Source organism: Ascidia mentula, chromosome 4, assembly GCF_947561715.1.
Source record: "Ascidia mentula chromosome 4, kaAscMent1.1, whole genome shotgun sequence".
Lineage (NCBI taxonomy): Eukaryota > Metazoa > Chordata > Ascidiacea > Phlebobranchia > Ascidiidae > Ascidia > Ascidia mentula.
In genome coordinates, this window is record NC_138569.1 from 8,532,658 (window position 1) to 8,555,481 (window position 22,824).

The window sequence follows — 22,824 nt, forward strand, 5'->3', positions numbered from 1 at the left end:
TATCATTTCTACAAGAAAATTTTGGACAATAAACGCAGTATAGTTATTGTTTGCACTTACACAAGCAGACGTAAATCTTTGGTTGGACGTTTGTTATCAAACGCGACGACAGAAAACTTAAACAATTTGCTGCTCGATCAGCATTTCACGGTGACAGCATTAGCAGATCATAAATCAGAGTCTGCTGTTTGCTAGGACTGCTACAAAAGGTTTCATTAGAAGTCAGTTTTTACTGTATTTTAAAAGTTTTCTACATAGGAATTATAACATCGTCAAGCATTAGTTCAAAAATGAAGTTTGTCGTTGTGACACTATTTATGCTGCTTGGGGCGTTGTTTTGTTTGGCTGATAAACCAGTACTGGTATTTACCAAAGGAATCACACCACAAGGTATATTGTTGTATATGGTTGGAAGATATTATTCGAAGCCGTATTAATGTACAGATGAATGAATATCAACCATTTATGACACAGAGATCAAAGCCTTCAAAACATGGTCCTATCAGCAAAGTATATATTACGCCGATACAATTCAGGAACACAAAGCAATATCGGCCTTTACCCAAAATATGAGAGCAATGGAAGCACACAACTCCAACCCAGCGAAGACATGGAAAAGTAAGAGTAATAACGTTTATTCACAAGTAACTACATTTGTTTTTTTTTATTGATTTTGGACGTGCGTGGTAAAGAAGCTTCCGCTAGCTTCTTGAACGCCTATAAGCCGAGATATAAATAGGCAGAATTGTCGGACGGTTAGAATGATTTGTATTGTGACAGTTTAGCAAGTTGGTAACATGTTGCCACGGTCAGAAGCCGCAAACATATTGTTTATCAATCCATGAAGACGTATTCTAATGGCGTTTTGTGAGCATTCAAGCTGCAAGACTTTCTATTGAATCTAACATTCTGTAGCCCCAAAATTCTAATATAAATTATCGTTATAGTCGTGTTTATGCTAATCCGGATTTAAATATTGCAGTGGAAACCAATAAGTTTTCCCACCTCTCATTCGATGAATTCAGTGCGCTTTATCTGATGGAAGCTCAAAACTGCAGCGCCACGAAAGGAAATCACGTGATGTCGAACCAAGCTGTTCCTCCGAACAAAGACTGGAGGCAAGAAGGCAACTACGTCACACCTGTGAAAAACCAGGTAAAGCGTATTTGCAACCTATAACTAAAAAAAAATCCGGGACAAATGCCAAGAAGTGTCTTTAACATTAACGCGTCAATGTCATGTATCTATATTAAACCGCCACGTGATTTAAACTTAATTAAATTAATGATTCTGCTTCATTCTAGTTGAAATGCGGAAGTTGTTGGACATTTTCCACAACTGGCTGCATGGAATCTGCCACCGCAATTCACAAGAAGGGTCACCCACTTTACGATCTTTCGGAACAGCAACTTGTCGATTGCGCAGGGGCTTTTGATGATCACGGTTGTGAAGGGTAATCCACAATACTATTTTTGTAGGCGGGCATCTTTTCGTAATCAGCTGTTTTTCTAAAGAATGTAACTTAAATATTGGGACTTCTTACATTTTCAGGGGTCTACCAAGTCACGCATTTGAATACATCCGCTACAACCACGGATTGATGAACGAATCTGCATATCCTTACAAAGGAGTGGTATGTTAATTTCCAAATTTTTTTTTCTCCAATTAAAAATGCTCACAATAAAAAGTAGTTTTTATTTAATTTAGCAGTCCGGTGTTAGGTAACTTGCAATGACTTTTTTGTGCAGGATGGTGAATGCCAATTTAAAGCCTCAAAGGCGGCGGCGTTCGTTCAATCCGTCGTCAACATCACAGAGGCAAGTTTCTTGTGCAATTTCAATCACGAGTTTTGTTGGCGTTCCGGCTTTGTTTTGCCCATAAGTTCACGTTTTACACATACTGGAATCCTTCTGTTTTAAAAATAATTCCTCTTTGATCTGCCTACTTTATTCACCCTATTTTATAACGACGTTGCCATAAAATCCGTATAACGCAGTACTGTTTCATGCAATGGCACGATTGGCAGGATCGCCACAATGCGCAGGTCCTTAATTGGCGATCACAGCTATCGCATCAAGATCATTAGGTTTACAGACTTCGCTGCCCAGCCGTTGCAGACTTGCTGGAATAGCTGATCCTATAACCTTTTCTTGTCTTGAACAGGGTGCCGAAGACCGCATTGTCGACGCAGTGGCCTTCCAAAATCCAGTGAGCATCGCCTTCCAAGTGACCTCCGACTTCCAATCTTACAAGTCCGGGGTTTACAGCAAGTATGGTTACTTTTTACCTTTGTGGGAATGATTCGTGAATTATATATCCAACCTTTTTCTTGATGAATTTTAGCCCAACCTGCGGCACCCGCCCCGACCAAGTAAACCACGCTGTGTTGGTGGTTGGTTACAGCACAGACAGCTCAGGAAAGGACTATTGGATAATCAAGAATTCGTGGGGTCCCGAATGGGGCATGCATGGGTGAGTAAATAAGCTAAGCTGAAATCGTATATTACAATGCTACTTTAACCCTCGTGGTATTAATTTCACACATTCTGTACTTTTGCACCACTGCAGATGAACAAAAACATAGTGCTAAGTGACTCCAATACCTTGTTTCAGTATAGAGTGACGTATTCCGAGTTCAGCAACTGTAAAGTTACTTTTACAGGCTGTGTTGTTATTGTAGTCAGCGACTGCATGAACCTTTTCATTATAGCATTTGAGCATACTTTTTGCTTCAAAAATGCATTTCATGACGGACAGCGCATGCTCGCGCTGTTTGCTTATGCTGTAAACCGCACCAGGTCGGTTTCACTGCACTAAACAAAAGAAACACAATGGGTCAGTTGTACTATGGTGAACGCATCCAATACAGTGACTTTTCTTTGCAGGTATTTCATGATGGAAAGAGGGGTGAACATGTGCGGAATTGCTACTTGTGCCTCTTATCCAATAATTATGTAAACACCTAAACACATCAGAATCGCCGTCACATTCCTACAATTTTCTTCACCGTCTTTCACCGATTCGCACTACACTTTCACGATCCTTCGTATGTGTTATCAGTAGTTAATTGTTGTTTTAACAGCGGAAAGGCATTTTTCATTTATCATGTAGTGGATTTTTTTGTTGGTGGCAAAGTGCAATTGAGTTTATATATTATTAGATCTTCCTTCACTGATATTATGCATTGATTTCTTATGAAATAAACATTCGTTACATTGACATTAAGCACTTGCTTGAATAACAGGATCAAGCTGGTTGGCTAAAAAGGAATATATATTTCGCCCTAGAGGCATCTTCAATTTCTTCCTACAATTGATTGCAGAAGTTGCACAAACCCTTTCAACAAAAATCAGACCAATCATCCGGTCTTGTCGATATATCTCAACTAACTTCGACCAAACGTAATTCATTTGTTCAACTTAACATCTGCACAAAAATCAGTCAAAGCGCTATGAGGAATAATATATTGTTTGTACAACATAGGATTAGGCACTATAAGGCGAAAGACTGAGATTGTTGTTTGCAGAAGCGATTAGCTATACTCAATTGCCTTTGGGTACCGTTAAACATGCAACTGTCGTAAATATCGTGCACAGGCATACTTGTGCAGACTTATATGCAGGTAGCTTTAGCCAAGGATTTTCGCACTCCATTTAGCCCGTTGCTTGTGAAATAATTGTTTAGGTGGGTTTATGGTGCATCGTTCCACAAGGTGGTGCAAAATAGTCGATGATACGAGCAATGTAGACAAAGGAGTCGGGCATATGTTCGTAAATTTACTAAAAAATGGGCAGCAACGTTCCATTTGTCACTTACAAATTACCATGATTGTACTTACTAGCATTTTTAACATAACTGCAGGACTATTGCATAACTGCAAAAAGCGAGTTGCAATATGTACAAATAGGCACGTATTGTTTGCACGTATCTCCAATTAAGCAATGGTAAAAATTTTTATGTAACATAACAGCAAACATTATAGGAATGACATAACACGATATATTGCCGTGTACTATCTATCCTTTAATATGCTTCTGGTGTTTGTGAACGATTGCAAGATATTCGTCCACGTCGTCTGGCGATCCAATAAAGATGGGCACACGCTGGTGTATATTGGTTGGCTGTACGTCCAGGACGTCGCTTTGACCTGTTGTGGCTTTCCCCCCGGCCTTTTCAATTATGTAAGCCATAGGAGCAGCTTCGTACAGGAGGCGCAGCTGTGGAAATGAGTTGGGATAAACGGTTTAGTGCGACAAACGGAAATCAGGCTAAAATTTACGTGAAAAGCTATTTTATTCGATTTTGTATGCAATATTAATTTAATTTATTTAATAACAATATTTAATTAGGAACACTATTTAGGGATATACTCATAATTTGTGTCCATGTTTTCAACAGTATTGTCCTGTCTCTTCATTCTCAGAATATTTAATTATAATTGCATGTACAAACAGTTATTGGAAATAAAATCTCTAAATGTTATGAACATCGTCAAATGCATACTTTTCGCTCATTGGGAATATGTGAGTGGAGGGAGCAGTTGTATGTTTTATGTATTGCACTTGCGTTTTAACACCCAGGCAGCCTCTTGTTTATTAATGTGTTAGGCATACCCTACCTTTCCGTTGGGGCTCTTGCTGTGTGCAGGATATCCGAAGATTCCGCCATACACAAGGGTGCGGTGAACATCAGCTACCATGGAACCGATGTAACGGGCGTTGTACGGCGAACTCCCATCCTACACATTGCGACATGTACGTGGTATAAATCTCAGGAGGGGAAACGGCTACTTGTTGGACCAATTTTAGCGTTTACACACAATGCCTGGCTAAGCACCATGAAGTATGTGACAAATCATAGGCCCGGAAACTGGGAGTGGGATTTAAGCGTTTTTAATAGTTTGTTGCATTATCTAAATCTTTTACTTAAAATTCTGTAATAAATACCATTTAGTTTGCATTCTGTAATGTTTGATTTGTACGAACACAATGTAGCAGCTTTACTATTGTAATTACATTTATAAAGAAATCAAACCAGAAACCTGTGGAAATTTCTTTCTTTCAATATACTCCTTAATTGCAGGATCCCAAAACTTGGCATAACCTTCGTTTATGCTGAAAATCTTTCCCTTCTGTTTAATTCTCAAATCACGTTCAGTGAGAACGAACTCCCCAACACTCTGTGAAGAAATTGATATTTGTTGCTGAAACATGATTTTCAGCCTTTGTTACAAAAAAGCGCAAGCGTGCCAAGGTAATATCACTATATCATTCAGAACAAATCAATACTGTAATTATAATTTTAAAGTATTAACTTGGTGTTCGGAAGTTTAGTGAATATACAGCTATAACAGAAAACAAGCAATGCATTTGTAACTAACAATGTAATTAACAATGCACATAAACCAACAATAATGTAATGACAGCACCTGCATGATATATATAAACTTACCGGATCAAGCATAAACATGTCAAGTGAGAATTCAGTGGCTAACACGATGACAGTAGCACTTCCATACAGTGCATATCCAGCTGCAACCATTTGTCTTCCCTTTTGAAGCACATCCTTTGGAGCAGGTGGCCCATCACCAGTCTTGTTTACAAAACCATTATTATTGCATTTGTTGTTAACGAATATAATGACTAAAGTATTCGGAAAATACATGTAATAAACATTGCATGAATTATAGTGATGTTTTAACCAAAGGTTTGCTGTCATTAGGTAATCATTGTAGAACATTTAAAACTAAGAAAAGGCATTTTGGGGAAATTGAAATAATCATCATCACAGTAAGAAATGGCATTTCTGGAGTGCAAAATGATGTTGGACTTTTTTGTAAGGTAAGGAAAACAGTAATATTACCTTTTTGTAGATGCCAAATATTGTTCCAATTGAAACAAGGCAATCAATGTTTGAAGAACCATCAAGAGGATCAAATGTCACAATATATTTTCCCTAGAAGCAACATGGACAATAAAAAGTTTTGTGACATTCTGCAATATTTATTGTATTTATCTGTTGGGAAACATTCACTAAGCACATTAATTCCATATTTATTACAACTAAACAAAATTTCTATGAAGGTCTTTATGCTCTTTAATATTATCAAAATCTGACTCACTTGCTTTTCTGTTTCAACAACAATTACTTCTTCATTTTCTTCTGACACCATCATGCACGTTGTAAATGATGCTCGTATCATGTTGATAAACATTAGGTTTGAAATGACGTCAAGTTTTTTCTGTTCATCGCCAGTTGTGTTTGTGGTTCCAGCAATTCCATACCTTAACGTAAAAATTGTTTTTAATTATCACAAGATTACAAGCAAAATCTGTAGATTTGCTAAACATTAAATTTATTGGAACTTGCTGTGATCGACCCCATTACCTACAGTTAATAATTAACATTTAAAAACATAAGTGTAACAAAAATGTTAGGTTAACATTTTTAATCTTCAATAGAGTAAAATAAACTTACAAATTCATAATTCCAGCCCTACGGACATTTGTTGCAATAGATTTGATTGCAGTGCAGATAGCGTTCAACAACTGGGTTAGTTCACCAGTAGCTGAACCACACTGCCTACCTCTCTCCGTGATGAACCTTGTCAAGGTGCAAATATCACCTTGGTCTAAATTGTCCAGAGCCATATTTGTATGGTGTGTGTAAATAATATACCTAAATGTTTACGTTACAGTTAACCTGAAAAAAGATACGTTTTAAAACGACATGACATGATTAATAGTTTTTTTTACATTGTACACTACTCATTTATACCAGGACTTATCAAGGGTTTGACATATTTGCCCTGAACCCAAACACGATACATTTTTAATTGCCTAGCGCGATTAACTTGCAGCCTTCTATCAACAATGTTTTGCTTTTCCACAAGACCAGCATTAGTAAAAATGTCTTTCACTTCATCCTGGGTAAAAAAGTAAACCAAAGTGCCGTCACCCCGACTGTAAAAGTTCTCAGACAAGCAACGGTTTTTCTTGAAGCGCAGCTGTGCCATATCATATCGCCCATAGTCTCTGAATAAAATCATGCCTCCTGGCTTTAAAAGTTTTGCAATTCTCTGAACTGATGATTTCATTTTACCATGTTCTAATGCTGACAACACAAAAATCATGACAACAATGTCCAGCGACATTTCAGGAACGGGAAATGCTGTGTCACTGGTAATATCATGCTGAAAAACATGACAGCGACTTGCATCAAAATCTCTGTGAGACCTTACAATGTCTACTGCTGTAGCGGAATAATCGCAACCATACACAAACAGTTCTGCAGCCATGTTAACTTGCAACAATGGAAAAATGGTGTTGCCAGCCCCACAGCCAATTTCTAACACCCGGCGTTGACTGCAGCTTCCTGGATACAGTAATTTATCTTCTGTTGAAATGTTGCAATCATGTGTTTTATCATTACTATTTTTGTCTGGGTCCGCCGTCACATTTTCACCATCCGTCTGTAATAAAACACCTTTGTTGGATTTTCCAGTAAGCTCGAGCAGCTCTGGAAACTCTGTAAACAGCCAGTGCCGATCCTTGAAAAACTTGTTGTCATGCTTTTCATAAAACTTGTCCCAGTTAAGTGCAGCATTGGATAAAAGATCTTCTTGTTTTTCATCTGGTAAAGGTTCAGATGAATGACCTTGTGTTATCTTTTTTGCCTCCGACTCTTGCTCTTCAGTCCATTCCACGTTATCCCAGGCATTGTGCTGAAACACATTGTCACTCTCTGTTAGAAACCTGTTTCCAAACACAGGTCTCTTTGTTTCTTCCATGTTTCAAATATGAAATTAAAATTACCAGAAATTCTTTTACGTAAGATAAAGTATTTTCTAGCAAATGAATCTGTCTGCAACATGATTAAAGACCGTAAACGCCCTACGTGAATACTCTGGTCGTAAATAGCAATCATGACTTTCAATAATTAATACGAACAAACAGTGGCCAAATCCTAACGCATGTTCGGGATAGCTGACGCATAGTTACGCAGCAGAATTGTCCATTTGCAGGCCGCCGAAATTAAGCCGGCGCCTGTGCAACAAAAATGCCTAACAATACGTTACCGGCTTCGTCACAGTCTAGCCTCGGGTCTTGATGGGCTGAAGTTACGTGTAAACGTGAGTTGCAAATCATACCTTTTAATTGGACAATAAAGACACACCTTTTCTATTTGACCAATCCGAGTGTAAGCCCGGCGGGTTCGTCACGGTTGATTAAACAACATCAGCCGAAATAGTTATGTTTGTTCAGGTCAGATAAAAACCGGTTTTAGCACACAAACGCTTTGAATTGATCTTTAAATTTTAAGGTATTCCAATAGTTGTTTATTGACGCCCTAAACAAAGTTATCGCGTCTCTGTGCATTGTAGTCTGACCTGAGTATTGTGACAACCAATATGCCTAAACTTTACCATTATAGTCTTGACCAAAAGCATGCTGCTTTTTGTTGTTAATGGAAAATTTTATTAAAAACAGATGGCAACCCTGGTGGCAACACTTTAATTCCGAGTCACAACTCTGACGCAAATTGGTTTACATTAATATGTCGTAATGAGTAAGAGTCATCTTTTTCCGCAATTGTTAAAATGTATTGTGTTTTAGCCTTGCGCCGGCCCTGAGTGTATGAACGTGTATTGGGTACGTATTCGTAGAAGGCAAAGCATAAACGGTTAAATCACATCAAATTGTTGGGTTCAGGTCATCTCTTGAATACTGTATACTGAACAGGAACTCGTGTTTGTTGATTCTGGGAATCACTCCCTCTGTTGCAAACGTCATGACGCTTTCCACCTCTTATAGTTTATACCACGAGTATGGAAACGTTTGGGATTTCATTGACACTTCATTAATGATGGGAAATATATTTTAACCTCTTAATAAACGTTTACATGCTTGTGGTATTCTGTTAAGACCAAACACATATTAAAAAATGTTTACAAAACACACTAAATTTGAGACAAAAAAGTGGTACAAAGAACAAATATTAAGAACTTTTAGGCGCACGCAATTACAAAAAAGCAGGGTTATAAAAACGAAAGCAGGTTAATGGGGTGCAATCTGCCTTTGGACGTCGTATTGTGACGTAATACGTGACAGTTGCTGTTCGTAGATCACGTTTTGTCGAACAGTCTCTTGGTAGTTATACTCTGTGTCTTCCATTTCCGCCATGCGATCATCCAGTTTACGCAATTCAATCTTCAGTCGAGCGTTTTCTTCCAGAAGTTTCGAATTTTCTCTTTCGACCTGGTTGCAAGCGTCACAGTCCTGTAATACAACCTTCTTAATATCTATTCACTCACAGATTAACTTTTCGTTCAGGTTTTGCAGAGCTTCTTTAGCTATTTAGGTTTTACTTTCACCCCTACTGAAGTTTGCGGCATTTAGTTCACACCAATGTGCGACGATATTTTAGACTTACTGTCAAAGATTGCAAACTGTCAAAGATTGCAAACTGTCAAAGATTGCAAACTGTCAAAGATTGCAAACTGTCAAAGATTGCAAACTGTCAAAGATTGCAAACTGTCAAAGATTGCAAACTGTCAAAAATAAGGACAGCATACTTTCCAACCAGATGATTGGCATTGTTGTTTGATCACAAAATAGAAACAAATAAATGACTTACTTTTTAAAGTGTAAAAGATATATGCCATGATCAACAGGTCTCCAACGTGCGTAACTGTTCCCGCAATTCAAGCTTTCAAACTATGTTGATTACATCACCGCCTGTTATTACTATAACTCGTAATTACCTTTGCATCGCCTGCTTCTTCCTTGCGTTTATGAGGCTGAAAGGCAAACATTTTCTTTTCCAACTTGGACATTTCAACGTAGGCCTGGCGAATTTCTTCCTCCAGCTTGAGGTTGATGGCTCTAAAATGTTGTTGTAATCACAAAATCGAACTCAAGATTTTAATTGGCAATAAAACAACGGTTGCTTCGGAAAAAAGGTAATTTTTGTTGTCTAGTCAAGTGGTTCCCAAAATGTACCACAAGCGTTTCGTGAAGATCGCCACTCCTTGTGTGACGTTGTCGTTGACCACCTAACTCAAAATTACTGAAGAGTTACGACAAAATACCTGAATTTGTGAGAACTTTCTGAGGTGCATTATTGCTTTTTTGCAAGTTTATGAGGCAAAGACTTGTTTAAGAAAACCCAACATAAAGGCAAACAAAAGCCTACGACACCCGGTATTCCCAGGCGGTCACCCATCCAAGTACTAACCGGGCCCGACGTTGCTTAACTTCCCAGATCGGACGAGATGGGGTGTTCTCAACGTGGTATGGTCGTAGGCGATTGTTCGCGCTTAAACGGCGCTTTTATTGTTACGTAACAAAGTTCGGGGGTTACTATAGTTCAGCCAACAGTGCCAATGTCGAGCACATTTACCCATTGTTCAAAATGCAGCAAGAATTTTTTTACCTTGATTCTTTTAAACTCTCCAACAAGGGTAATCTTTTGCTTTTCGATCTTTCAAGCTTCTTCTCAAGACGATCAATCTGTACAGAACTCGTTAATTTACGAGAATCGAAACAGATTAAATATTGTTTTGCGTCGAACCTCCATCCTAAGCCGCCGATTTTCTTCAAGTAGTTTTGTTTTTTCATCTGCATCCACTCCAGATTGCGATATTCTGTGCCGAAGAGATAAATAGTTTAAAACATGGTTTACGTTTACGCAAATTAGTGTTTAAAAACAATTCTATATTGGGAAAATGAACAAAAAACTTAATCAAATAGTTTCAGCCACTGTGACAAACTCGAAATGGATCCTCAACCTACCCAACTATATCAACATCTTTGTTGATTTAAAAAAAACATGTTTTGGTCGTTATAAACAATTTGCACTGGATTTTGGCAAGCTGTAAGCCTACCTAGGTAACGCACACTTGACTTACTGGGTAAATTCTTCAGTCACTTCCACAAGGTTGATTGTGACGCTCTCCACTTCAGTTGTGGCCTGTAAGAGGATTACATAAGATTGGAGACCAGAAGAAACAAGGCGAACGGTGTGGTTAGAATGCCCTATATATATCACTTGCATATAAAAAGGGACCGAATAAAGGTTTAGTAGTGCAAGAACGAGAATGCGTTTTACACACACAAGAGTTGGAAACTTCAAGGATATATTGAAGGTGAGACTGAAATCGTACATTTTTTCCGTTCAAAAATAGCGTTAATGAATGGATAGATGTGTACAATTATTATATTCCTAAAACTCGAAAAGGAGTAAAAGACGATCACCGTCAGTATAAGATCATGATTTATATTTGCGCTGATATTCTTTAACTCCCATTGGAGTTCCAGGAATATAATATTGATTCGTAAGGACAGATCCGTCGGTGACCGACTTGCACAGGCTGATTCTTGTAGTCAATTTTGACAGTTTCTGCAGCATTATTGTTTGGAATTACCTTTCAAACCTTTAATTATTTCTACTAATATCTAGCATTTAGTATGATGTAAAGAAGAGATCTGATTGATAAAGGGAAAGTCTTATATATAAGGTAATAATACTTAGGTTTAACATTAACCTTGTTTGTTTCCAGAGCGTTCTGACACTGCATTTGTTTCAGTAAATTCTCCGTGTCCACTTTGTGCTTCAACTCGCTCGATTCCAACTTTCTCTCCATTTCCTCAAACTCTCTCTATTGCAAGATGTAAACGGATTAAAAATACCGAGCGTGTTCGAGTAATATTGAATATAAAATGCGAGCGCAGTGATAACTAGAAACACCAACAAAGAGTGTTTAAACTTACTTGCAGGATAACCAGTTTTTGTTCCGTGTCTCCTTTATCTTTTCCAACCCCGGAAACTGAATCGAGTTTCAGTTTCAGTTTTTCCAGTTCGTTTTCCACGTGTCGTTGCCTTGTCACAGCTCTCTGAAATTATCTATGATATTACTTCCAAAATTTCGGCTCAATTGGCATTTCAGAGGAAGAAAATTAGAAAGAATAAAAAATGTTTTGCTGTTACGGATTTTGCACAACCTTCTAAGCCAATTTATTAGGATAACATATTTTGCAACATTTTACAAAAACCTCTCAGTTTTAAAACCGATTGTTTGCCTTTTCTTTACCTCATTTCCAACTTGCAGTTCAATAATTCTGGTTTTCTTTTCTTTGTATCTTCTCGTAAGTCGAAACAACTTACCATGTAACTTTTCATTTTCTTTCTACAAATATATAAAGATCTGTATTTCTAAGGATTATTTCTCTTTTGACATGCGACAAATATTGTTTGATATCCTTGATATCATCTCTACAAAAAATCGCGCACTTTGTCGAAATGAAATATTGTCCGCCACACTTGGACGAATGAAATCGCCGCAAACCTCGGTATGGAGGTAAACGTGACCGAAAAAGATTAGGAAGTACTGTTCTACAGAACCAGATCAAAATTTATCTATAATGAGTAGAAAACGACACCTTTACAATTTTAACTTCATCCCTTGCTTCTTCACCGTCGCTAATTTCGTTTTCTGTAAAGTGCAAAGCAGTGTGCGTAAAAAAATCAAAACGCCCCAGGTATATTTGTACCTGATTGCGAAGATTGTGAACTTGTCGCGTGTAAATCACTGGAATTCACATTCTTTTGTCGTTCTTCGTCCACCCTGATTTTTTCTCTCTGTTCAAGCCTTAACACATGAAGATGAGCATGAGAACGTGTTGTACTTACGGTTTCCTTTCTGCCGCTTATTAACATTTAAACTTAGAACCCACTGTACGTAGGTCATTTAACTACAAAAAGCGTTCATGTATGTTTTCGTACTTTTCGTTTTCTTGTTTTAATTTGCTTAATTCCTCCATCAGGTAGATGTTTTCCGTTTTAGATTCTTTTAATTGTTCGGTAATAGTGGAAATCTCGTCTCGTAACTTCCCGTTTTCGGTTTCAAGTGTTTTCAGTTCAACTGTGTCGTCGTCCCATCTTTCCCTGAGCCTAGAATTAATTTTTGCACAATCTTGGTAAAAAACCTCAACGTTTGTCCCACTGGACGGCTGCAGCCAACTATGCTAGTTCACATATAACAAATCTAAATCTAATGTCAGGCGAAATGATTGACATACGTTTAACCACTTTCAAAAAAATTGGGTCTTTGAGATAATTTGTTTTCTTGACCAGTAAGGCTCTCTTTAAAACATTGACCAAGCACTTATTTAGAGAAAAAAATTAGAAGATTTTGCTATAATTAAAGTTTAGTATAAGTATACCAAATCTCCTATCTATAGACAACGCACTTTTTTATTCTTTCTTCATTCGCAATACGTTGGTTTCTCATATCTTCAACCTGCAATTTGTAAGACTTGATTGCTTGACGATATATTTCAGCATCTTTTTCGAGTTCGTCCTCTCTGTTGCGCAGCAGTTGATTCGCCTCCAGCTTAAAAGAATAAATCGAGCAAACATTTAAGAAGAGTTTAAAGAAAAAAATGGAAAAAAATGGTTACCTTTTTTTCTTCGAACTCTGCCAACGTATTTTGATGTGTTTCAGATAAGCTTTTAAAGTTTTGTCTCTGGATGGATGCGTTTTGCAGTTCGATCGAAACCCAACTCATGGATTCACTTTAAAGGAAAAGTTTTGTAAGAAATCACCACTGACAACTAAAATTATATGTTGCGTTTCGGAAATACATTTTACATGTTGTAAAATCTGTTTTATTGGTTCTTACATATTTTTTTCATAAAAACGTCCATAGGTCTTGAATATAGCTACATATCCAAGTTTAACTCACACGCAAGTCGTAATTGAGACGAACAAAGTGTTCCACTCGCTTCTCACAACTTTCCAGCTTTCAGACTCCTTGTCATCGGCAACAGAGCTGTCATGAAAGTAGATTTTACTTTAGGAACCTTTATTTGGTCACGATGTTTTACGTCAGTTCACTGTTACCGTGGTTGCGAAAGTGCCGAGCAACGTTCCTTAACCAAGACCAACTGCTCTTTCAAGCAAACTTCCGTTTTTTCACATTGCGCCACTTTTGCTTCCATTTCCTTCACCAAGTTCTGTGAGAGGATTGGATTTTATTCACCACACACAGCAAACTTATGTAGAGGTATATAAGTTAGCACAGTGATTCCCAACCAGTGGGCCACGAAGCAAGCACGCAAGTCAGTTGTTAAGTCTACAGTTCGTATGATTCCACCATATGGTGTATAATTATCAACGTTATATCCCGGGAGTAGGCAAGGTTGCTCAAAGTAAGAGTATCTGCACAAAAATCAAACATAAAACTGGTAAAAACTGTCGCATATATATCTTATAGTGGCCCCCAAAAATTTGCCATTGTGAGTTAGCTTAAATAGGTTGGGAACCACTAGGCAAGAACACACAGACGCTGGAATACTTGCCTCGTCCTGTTCGAATAAAATTTTCTTACTCCTTGTTATTTCTTCTGTGAGACTTTGTATTGTCAACCTAATAAACAAAACGATTACAGTGGCCCCGTTTACTTAACCCATAATAAAAAAAATTCAAACTAAGTTTTTTATAAATTACTTGTGTTTTGTAATCTCAGCGTTGAGGTGAATTTCAGTGGACTCTCTACTCTTCTTCAATGATCTCACTTCTTCCGTCAGAGCAGCAACTTTTGCCAAACCCGTTTTCTCCTCGGAATCGTAACTTAACAAACAGCACTGATCAAAATACGTTGTAAAACGAACATGTTATATTATTAAAAGCAACAAGCACCTGCTTTGAAGGGCAACCAGTTCTTCTTGCTGTATTCTCATTTTCTCGGTCTGTTTGGACATCTCAATTTCAATTCGTTTGCTTTCTTTAAATTTGTGTTCCCATTCGTTTTGCTTCACATAATAATCCTGTGCAAAGGTTATGCAGAGAAGTTTTTATTGTTCTCTTTGGTTCAATTTTTAGAGCTCTTGCCGACTGTATAGTTGTAACAGCAAGCGTGAAGTTTGACGGCAAAACTGAATAACTTCTATAATTATTTTTGTTTTGGATCAAACCTTCTCTTGTAGTCGTTTGGCTTCTTTGATTCGATCCATCTCTTCCTTCAGCTTGCATATAGTCGACCTAAAACATCAACAAATATAGTTTGTGGTATCATTCACACCGGGAACCAACATTTTGACGAAGTCGAGTTGAGATTAATGGACAAAATCATACTTTCACAGATTAGCATTATTTGGCCAAATTAGGAAGTGGTCGTTAGGTTGATATCTTCGTTGTGTTTGTCAATTCTTACAAAAAAGATGAAAAACAAACAACTATTTTCATTAAGTTACTTGTGTTTTGCAATCTCCGTCCCGAGATGAAGTTCGACATCTTCCTTACTCTTTTTCATCGTTCTCACTTCTTCCGTCAGACCAACAATTTTATCATTGCTTGTTTTCTCCATGCAATCGTAACTAAACAAAAAGCATGGATAAAACCGTTGTAAAACTATTAGGCTTCAGTTAACCAACCTGTCTTGGAGGGAAATCTGCTGCTGTTGCAATTTCGTTTCGAGCTCTTCGGAAAGCTTAATTCCAATTCGTTTACTTTCTTCTAAGCTTTCCTTCCATTGGTTTTCTTTGACAGCAAAATCCTGCGTAAAGATAACAGGCAAATGTTTTCAAGCACGATTCAAATGTAATGAAGAGCATATATAAGTATTATGTGTGTTGGTGCAAACCTTTTCTTGTTGTGATTGGGCTGTTTTGACGAAATCTAATTCTTCCTTCAATTTACATATGGTTGATCTAAAATGTCGAAAAACAAACCGTTACTTATCATTCGCCCTTTTATACCATGCTACTGGACGCTCTAATAAAACTCGGCGTATTGTTTGTTTTGTTGCGCGAATGTTTACCTATATTCCTCCGCTTCGGTCTTGAACGAAATATTGGCTTTCACGATTTTCTCCTTTTGCAATTTAAAATCCTCATGTAAATTTGCAACCACCGTTAGCTGGTTCTGTCCTTCCACATCCAATCTGCAGAATACAAGAAATAATAACTACATGGGGGAGGGATGGGGGACATCGGTCAAGAGCCCGACTTATATACTAAGAAGAAAACCTGATTGGGATTCTTTCTCTGTGTGGTCAAAAACAAATGCGTAAAAATTTCATGAAACACGAGATCAGAATCATCAGATTATAAATGCCAAACATTACCTTTCCTGTAGTAGACTGAAGTTCGCCTTCGTTTCCCGCAACTCTTCCAGCAGCTTCGATTCATTTTCCTGCGATTTTTCCAACCTTGCCTTTAGCCCCATTATTTCCTTCAACAATGCAAAATATTTTCAGATCAAATAATTGCTAAGAAATACAGGTAAAAATCCATAGCATTCGGTAAGCTACACAGCGCGCTAATCTGTTGTTTACCACAACGTGATTCAAACCCAAGCTATCCTGACCAGGTTTTCTTCTTGGTACATGGGTCGGACATGGGTTGTTTGCCAATCGCTCGCCCAACCGACAATCTGTTCACCGACAAATATAAAATTCGGTTACCTTTGCGCCCTCTTGTGTACATTCTGTAACTTGGGTATCCATCGTTTGTTCGCACCGCCTGTAAATAATATTTTTTTGGGGCAACATCGATTGTTTCAAGGTTTTCGACCCGTGTGGCAATGCAGGAAACCTCGTGGTTTGTGTCAACAACAAAAATCATTTTTCAAAACCGTGGAATAAAACATTTGTTTAAAACTGTGACAAAGTATCTGTAGAGTTAAATTGAGAAGATGGACGACAGCAAGCATGCACGCCGAACATCCGGCGCGTTAATCTCGCTGTCTGCGCCGGTTCTTTGTTGTTTAAAGATATTTTGATTAACCAAATATTTTAACTGTTTATTCTATACCTACTAATTACCTCTGACCTTTACTCTCCAGCCCAGCGTTGGTTTCAAATATTACGTTGATGTTCTTTAGCGATAAAATCTCTTGATTCAAGGTTTCGATTTTGTGCAAGAGAATGTCCTTCTCATTTGCAAAACTATGAACAGTGTTTATAATTAGTAATATTACTTTGGACGTCACAATGATTTCATTTGAAAAAGTGTCAGTTAACCTTTCTTGAGCGTTTGCAAAACTGGTTCTCATTTTTTCAAGCTCTTCCGATATCACGCTTTCGTTTTTCCTGCTTTGCAAGAGCTGCAAATCCAGTTCTTCCACATTTTTCGTCAACTCCTACAGCAAAAGCCAATAAAATTTTTATCCAATTTCACTTTCTTTACAATACTCACCTCGGACAGCTCATCCACTTTCGCCTTTTCGGCCCAATGGACATGGATTCTTCTCCTTAAAGTTTTTGAGTTGTTTTCTAACACGGAATAATTGCCTTTAAGCTCGGAGATTTTATGACTGCAGAGTAACAGACGTTGTTTTTATAAAGGGAATCAACATACGCTCAAAGTGCGTGAATTTATACTTTAGTGCGAGGGTCGTGCGGGTTTGTTCGGTCTTCAAATCGATGTTGATCTTATTTAATTCATCAAGTTTCCTCTGCAGCTCAGCTGATTCTCTTTTTGCCTCGTTCAGCTCCAAAATCATTCTAAACACAAAAATTTTATTTGAGAGTCCGGAAAAAAACGATGACGTTATAATTAAATTAGAAACAAACTATCAAACTATAATTGCCTGCTGCCACAACTTTTGTGTTTGTTAGGTTTTAGTATGGTCTTGAACACGTCCCACATAATTGTACCATACATTATACGGGATTCATATATCGTCAGTATGGTTATAAACAGTTTATTAAGAAACCTTTCTTCCAGGGAAGTTGCGTCACTTCTTGACTTGTCCAGTTCCTGCTTTAGAGATTGTTGCTTTAATAAATTTTCATTGTGTTCTTCATACCTCCTTATTGGATGCTGTTTAAAGTCACAAAACAAACAATATTCACGCAGTTAAGGCGTAAAACAATATCAGTGTCACTTATTTCTCTGGTTCGTTATATTATATTTTAATTTAAATTGTTTTATTGTGGGCTAAACCTGCGAGTCTTTTTTGTAGGTTTCAAATTGAACGCTGATGTGAGCAAGTTTTTCCGCTAATTCTTGTTTCTCGTCTTCCAGGCGTCTGTTTGTGGCGCTAACGAACAAAAGAACGTTGTTTCAATATTTGTTGAAGTAAAATTCAGTGACCACGTCAAGGTTAACTGCTTTAATAGCCATGAAAAATTTTAAATTGATCAATGTAAGTTTATTATTCTAACCAGCAGTTTTGCAGTTCATCCGCTAGTTTGCTTCTTGAGGTTGTACTTGCTTCGTTTGACTTCTGTAGCTTCAACTGGAGTCGCCTTGTTTCCTCTGCCAAGCTAAAAACGAGTGACATTCAAATTACTTATTACGTTGTTTATTTAGTTAGCCAAAAATGCTTGTATGTATTTTAGTACGGGGCGAATAATATGAGTTAAAGTTAAGTACCGTGATTTTCGTGTTTGGTTTTTCTTTTTAGTGACATTTAATTTACTTACTATGTGTTTGTATAATTTACCGAAAATGTTTGTATGCATTTTGTATTGTAATACTGGGCAAGCAACATGACTTAAAGCTAAGTACCTTGATTTTAGAGTTTGGTTATTTTTTTGTAGTTCGGTAACGCTTGCGATGAGTTTTTCGTTCCGTTTTTTCAACCTTCCTGTGTGGGAACTTGTTTCACTTGTCGACACCTCAAATAAAATGGAACTTAAACACAATTCTTAAACGGGTTACAACACGTGGAAAATGCTTTACTTTGAAAGCTTCATTAACAGCGATTTGTTCGGAGAGTTCCTTTTGCATTGTCAGGAGTTCTTTACGTAACTTTTTAACCGCCATTCTGTAGATCAATGTATGAAGTTTCACGCGTTACATAAGCGAATTTATTTAACAGGACAAACCCATTCTCCGTTTCAACTGCTTTCCTTCCCAGTGAATTTTCGCGCAAAGCGGCCTGAAGTTTTTCAATCTGCGGTAAAAAAGAAATGCCCGACGATATCACACAAGGCAGTGAAATAATATCTCAGAAACAGGATCTGATGAAACTTATACGATCTTGCCTAATGTATAAACAAAATAAAAAGTTGCACTAAAAATTTTTTCTTACATGAATTTGATGCAACGGTCGTTTAGATTACTTCAAACATTGAAAAATTGAGATCAAACCCATAGACTGCAAATGCTGACCTAGCGATCACTGTACACCTTCCGTAATGGTAATATGCACTCAAGCACCAGTTTTGACAACATCTATCAGATTACCTGTCGCTGCAACTGACTTCGCTCTGTTTGTAATTTTTCAACCAACACAATTGTCCTGGAGTTATCTCCTGACTGTCTTTGGATTTCTGCTTTCGACCATTCGAGCCGTTCTTTGAGACTCCTGTAATGTTTACAGGAAAGCTTTTTGAGAAGAGCAATTTTTTAACAGAGCTAACCGTATTTTAACGACTATCAAACGTGCTTCTAAGAAAGTGAAAAATAATTTACTTTTCCAGGTCTGACGTCAAATGTCGTCCAGAGTTTGAAATTCTCTCAATCTCTCCCTTTTGGTCGCGAACGTCTTGCTTCAGTTGCTTGTTTTCCAGCAAAACTTTTTGAAGCCTGGTTTCCAAGTCGTTCGAACAAATACTGCACCTTTCCTGGAGGTGACGAAAATTTAAAAAAATTACCAAGCGAATTCGCCCATGGGCACATTTTCGTTTACTACCTTTCGCTCATGGGACGATTTGAGATTTTTTCTCAAAGAAATGAGCGCAGTGTTAACCTGTTTGTTCTCCGATTCCAACTTTGCCACCTCCTTTCTATGTGAATAAAACATATGTTTAAAGGTGAAATCAAGAATATCGGGAAAAAATACCTTAGTTTAATCAGCTGTTTCTGCTCAGTTTCCATTTCTTTGAGTTGTAGTTTGAGTCGATAATTTTCTGCCGATAGATTATCTCTCTCTGATTCCGTTCTTTTTTTGCAAATATATTTTACAGAAAATAAGATAAAGAAGTTTCAAGTTTTAATGCATTTAAATAGATAATTTGTGTTTAAATATAGAAACTGGCGTGGTTCTGGTTACTGCCCAAGCACATAGTATTTTTAATAAATGTGCATTTTCTGACCCAATCTATAACAAACACTAACTTCTCAACAAGTCCGGCATATTCAGTGACTTCTCTCGTTAGCTTGGCTTCCGTTGCTTTCAAAATCACAATTTCTTCGTCTCTCGCGGTAACAACTTTCATTTGCTCTTCTCGGCTTTTCGCGAATTCGTTTTTCGCTTTGCCTTCCAATCCAGCAATGGTTTTCTTTACATTTGCCATTTCGTCCTAAGCGCAAAAGTATAACGGAATTTTAAAGTCTCCCTTTTTGCGCAGTGATAAATTTAACAGTCTATTGACTCTCATATCGATAAAATGCTACCAATATATTCAACGGGCCATGGTATAGAAATGTTTTGTCAGTTAAGTTTGTCATGTTCAGTCGAATGTCTTACTATTGCCAATTTAATCCTCGTGTCAGAATTCGCTTTTTCTTTTCGGTTCATGTCTTTCAAAGTTCGAAGCTTTCTCGAAAGATCTTCGTTGGTCTTGCCACACTCCAATATCGTTTGGCTGGAAAGTTTAAGAGGTTTTCCGTCACGCCATAAACAAATACCAAATACTGTTCACCGCGCATTTAACTTGAATATCGTAATCAAGCACATTTGCTGTCATCTTTATATCGTTATCGTCAGTGAAAAGTAATTTGCTAAGTTTAAAAAATTACTGTCTGCTTTAAAATGTACCTTTGGAGCTCTACCTTCTGATATAGTTTTGATGCCAACTGTCTTGCCAGGATCTCTTTTTCCTTCCATGCAGCCACCTGTATAATTGACCCGGTAAACACGATTATGGTGAAGGTAAGCACGTGATTACCTCTTGTTCAAGTGTTGCAGTATTTTCCTGCATTTCCCTGGATTTAAACTCGTATTGCTCCATCTTCCCCTTTAACCTGTCCGCAATTTCCATGTTTTCTTTCAGAAGTCCTTTCTGATTACTGAAATAAATGTGTTACGTTCGGTGTCAAGGGAACAACAGCATGGGTTTCTGCCAGAGGTCACGCCCTTTTACCAAAAACGAAAACTCTCATTCAAGACTACCATACATTTTGACTAATAACCTGCACGTTTCCTCAAACTCGATAAGATATTGACTTTTTAGAAGTAAATCCTTTTCCATGGACTGATAGACAACCAGCAGATCAGCATGTTGCTTCTTCGCCGTGGAAACATCATTCTCCAGTCTAACAAAAACAACATACAAAATTCAGACATACAAAAAAAGACACTCCAACATAACTCATGTGATTTAAATTTGTGTTTCCTAACCTCCTGCCCAGGTTAACATTTGACACGCCCCATTTTCACCTTCGCATTTTTTAAAATAGCCAAAATCAAAATTGCCTGTTGCAAAGTGCATATTTTAGCCTAAAATAAACATTTGCAAGTACTGAATAGTTTGTTTCTCACCGTTTTTCATTGTGCGAACTTTCAATCAAAGCAGCTTGAAGTTTGTGCAGATCATTTCTATGTTCGATCTCTTTCGCTCTGTACTTCGCAGTGTCATTCTTCAATGAATGTATGGTGCTTTCCAGGCTCAGCAAGCGCTCCTGAAAGATTTTCAACATAGTTGCTTTTGCCTGGTGACCAATGTCTGGTTCCTATTGTCAAAGCTAGAACCAAAAGTAAGACTAATTTGGGTTACCTGTTGTTCTTTTGTCATTTGCCTGCTTAGACGAATCTTCAACGTTTGTCCTACATCTGGAGCGGTGCTGAAATGTAGATACCAGTTGAAACACTACAAGATTCCAGGCTTGTGTTAATGAAAAAGGCCAAATTTTCCAGAAAATCACCTGCTTGTGCCGAGGTCGTCTCTGTTCGGTGTCTCCTCAATCACAATGTTCATTTGTTGCGAAAGAAACTGTACTTCGTCGTTGTATGTTTCATTTAGGTCCGTACCTATTGCTCTGCTAAGATTTTGCTGGGCAGCTGGAACGTGTCGAACCACGGTTTGTCTTGAAGCGCCAGCTTTCTGCTCAATCTGGAACAAATGCGTTTCTGTTCGGTATGGGTAAAATAAATGTGACAGAATCAAGACAGCATGATACTTTTTTCACGCCAATTATGCCTGATTAAGCCTGATTCTTGTATTTGTATTTCACCTAATCACGATACAATAAAATCTACATATCAGTACTTACCCCAGGTACTTTTTGCCTCACGCGCCTCGGAGCAGTTTCCATTTTTGGTCTTTGAAACTGATTAAACACAGAAAAAGAAACTTCAATCGATCTTGACAAGCAAAAGCAACGCTGGTTTTTAGCAGTAGTAGACTAAGCCTTAGCTACAGTACATCAAAACAAAAGGCATTGTTACGATGTCTATTGTTGCTCCGCCGTACGAAAACAACGCGTCTGAACGATGACGCGTTTATCTTTTGACAAATTAGGCAACGGATTTACTACAAACATGGGATGACTTATGCCAAAGAGTCGCTATCAAGCTTATGAATGAATTCGGAAATACAAAATTGCACTCAGGTCAGATTTTGCAGAAATGATGTAAAACATAAATAGTTTCACCGACAGTCAGCGACTGAGCGAAACGTGATGTGCATGCCCTACAGACACGGACATATTGTAAAATGGCCTGGAGTTCTCGTTGAACAATACCAAAAGCAACATGCTTGCATGTGTGATATTTTACGTGCAAAATAACGATTCAACATTAGGTGTACTTAAAATTGCATGATTACATACGCATTTTTCAAAATGTCTCTGCTATAAACAATTGTAGACATTAAACTGAATACGTTCGAACTGAAATATGGAAACGTTTGAACAAAACGGGGAATAAAC

At 37.7% G+C, this 22,824-nt stretch overlaps 4 protein-coding genes and 1 non-coding gene across 6 annotated transcripts; 1 reads left to right on the top strand and 4 right to left on the bottom strand.

Moving 5' to 3' along the window:
• The first annotated feature begins 197 nt into the window (after window positions 1-197).
• LOC145898515 (pro-cathepsin H-like) lies at window positions 198-3,215 on the top strand. Its single transcript, XM_082987000.1, has 9 exons — window positions 198-390; window positions 475-618; window positions 983-1,155; window positions 1,305-1,453; window positions 1,552-1,633; window positions 1,749-1,817; window positions 2,164-2,270; window positions 2,344-2,472; window positions 2,886-3,215. Exons 1-9 carry the CDS (start codon window positions 291-293, stop codon window positions 2,956-2,958), a joined length of 1,026 nt encoding a protein of 341 aa, XP_082843126.1. The 5' UTR covers window positions 198-290; the 3' UTR covers window positions 2,959-3,215.
• Window positions 3,216-3,447: 232 nt separating this feature from the next.
• Window positions 3,448-6,730, bottom strand: LOC145899524 (fructose-1,6-bisphosphatase isozyme 2-like). Its single transcript, XM_082988366.1, has 7 exons — window positions 6,478-6,730; window positions 6,122-6,284; window positions 5,863-5,955; window positions 5,452-5,592; window positions 5,042-5,179; window positions 4,619-4,738; window positions 3,448-4,217 (listed from the first exon to the last, which is right to left on the bottom strand). Exons 1-7 carry the CDS (start codon window positions 6,648-6,650, stop codon window positions 4,017-4,019), a joined length of 1,029 nt encoding a protein of 342 aa, XP_082844492.1. The 5' UTR covers window positions 6,651-6,730; the 3' UTR covers window positions 3,448-4,016.
• On the bottom strand, window positions 6,635-7,928 carry LOC145899525 (tRNA N(3)-cytidine methyltransferase METTL2-like). The gene is made up of 2 exons (XM_082988367.1): window positions 7,486-7,928; window positions 6,635-7,440 (listed from the first exon to the last, which is right to left on the bottom strand). The coding sequence occupies exons 1-2, from the start codon at window positions 7,787-7,789 to the stop codon at window positions 6,764-6,766; spliced, it is 981 nt and encodes a 326-aa protein (XP_082844493.1). The 5' UTR covers window positions 7,790-7,928; the 3' UTR covers window positions 6,635-6,763.
• Window positions 7,929-8,629: 701 nt separating this feature from the next.
• LOC145897530 (uncharacterized) lies at window positions 8,630-22,308 on the bottom strand. 2 transcript variants are annotated; one of them, XM_082985859.1, is made up of 48 exons: window positions 22,168-22,308; window positions 21,820-22,007; window positions 21,672-21,738; window positions 21,437-21,576; window positions 21,088-21,210; window positions 20,844-20,964; window positions 20,714-20,790; window positions 20,423-20,540; window positions 20,071-20,255; window positions 19,796-19,894; window positions 19,646-19,739; window positions 19,426-19,577; window positions 19,198-19,318; window positions 18,837-18,904; window positions 18,691-18,775; window positions 18,517-18,626; window positions 18,171-18,272; window positions 17,950-18,046; window positions 17,720-17,826; window positions 17,385-17,507; window positions 17,200-17,317; window positions 17,025-17,143; window positions 16,827-16,949; window positions 16,467-16,524; window positions 16,128-16,234; window positions 15,822-15,944; window positions 15,645-15,711; window positions 15,436-15,557; window positions 15,256-15,378; window positions 14,977-15,043; window positions 14,702-14,829; window positions 14,510-14,632; window positions 14,362-14,428; window positions 13,904-14,016; window positions 13,746-13,832; window positions 13,461-13,575; window positions 13,251-13,393; window positions 12,784-12,951; window positions 12,552-12,649; window positions 12,441-12,493; window positions 12,092-12,187; window positions 11,772-11,894; window positions 11,546-11,659; window positions 10,910-10,971; window positions 10,573-10,645; window positions 10,435-10,511; window positions 9,764-9,884; window positions 8,630-9,278 (listed from the first exon to the last, which is right to left on the bottom strand). In XM_082985859.1, the coding sequence occupies exons 1-48, from the start codon at window positions 22,207-22,209 to the stop codon at window positions 9,057-9,059; spliced, it is 5,229 nt and encodes a 1,742-aa protein (XP_082841985.1). In that variant the 5' UTR covers window positions 22,210-22,308; the 3' UTR covers window positions 8,630-9,056. The 2 variants fall into 2 exon arrangements, 1 of the variants encoding a protein (XP_082841985.1); XR_014402382.1 differs by having other exon boundaries at window positions 9,149-9,278; window positions 9,637-9,884.
• LOC145899888 (5S ribosomal RNA) lies at window positions 10,188-10,306 on the bottom strand. Its single transcript, XR_014402504.1, has one exon. It is a non-coding gene; the product is annotated as a 5S ribosomal RNA (ribosomal RNA).
• Window positions 22,309-22,824: the final 516 nt, after the last annotated feature.

What these genes read in the sequence shown, in the direction of transcription:
- LOC145898515 (XM_082987000.1), top strand. Translation starts at nt 291, where the DNA reads ATGAAGTTTGTCGTTGTGACACTATTTATGCTGCTTGGGGCGTTGTTT. An exon ending in CCGTCGTCAACATCACAGAG is followed by an intron (nt 1,818 to 2,163) that starts GCAAGTTTCTTG and finishes TGTCTTGAACAG; the next exon opens with GGTGCCGAAGACCGCATTGT. An exon ending in CCCGAATGGGGCATGCATGG is followed by an intron (nt 2,473 to 2,885) that starts GTGAGTAAATAA and finishes TTTTCTTTGCAG; the next exon opens with GTATTTCATGATGGAAAGAG.
- LOC145899524 (XM_082988366.1), bottom strand. Translation starts at nt 6,650, where the DNA reads ATGGCTCTGGACAATTTAGACCAAGGTGATATTTGCACCTTGACAAGG. An exon ending in AGGGCTGGAATTATGAATTT is followed by an intron (nt 6,285 to 6,477) that starts GTAAGTTTATTT and finishes TTTTACGTTAAG; the next exon opens with GTATGGAATTGCTGGAACCA. An exon ending in ACATGTTTATGCTTGATCCG is followed by an intron (nt 5,180 to 5,451) that starts GTAAGTTTATAT and finishes ATTTCTTCACAG; the next exon opens with AGTGTTGGGGAGTTCGTTCT.
- LOC145899525 (XM_082988367.1), bottom strand. Translation starts at nt 7,789, where the DNA reads ATGGAAGAAACAAAGAGACCTGTGTTTGGAAACAGGTTTCTAACAGAG. An exon ending in TACTGGAAAATCCAACAAAG is followed by an intron (nt 7,441 to 7,485) that starts GTGTTTTATTAC and finishes CGGCGGACCCAG; the next exon opens with ACAAAAATAGTAATGATAAA.
- LOC145897530 (XM_082985859.1), bottom strand. Translation starts at nt 22,209, where the DNA reads ATGGAAACTGCTCCGAGGCGCGTGAGGCAAAAAGTACCTGGG. An exon ending in CTGTTAATGAAGCTTTCAAA is followed by an intron (nt 18,627 to 18,690) that starts GTAAAGCATTTT and finishes ATTTTATTTGAG; the next exon opens with GTGTCGACAAGTGAAACAAG. An exon ending in AAGTGGATGAGCTGTCCGAG is followed by an intron (nt 17,144 to 17,199) that starts GTGAGTATTGTA and finishes CTTTTGCTGTAG; the next exon opens with GAGTTGACGAAAAATGTGGA.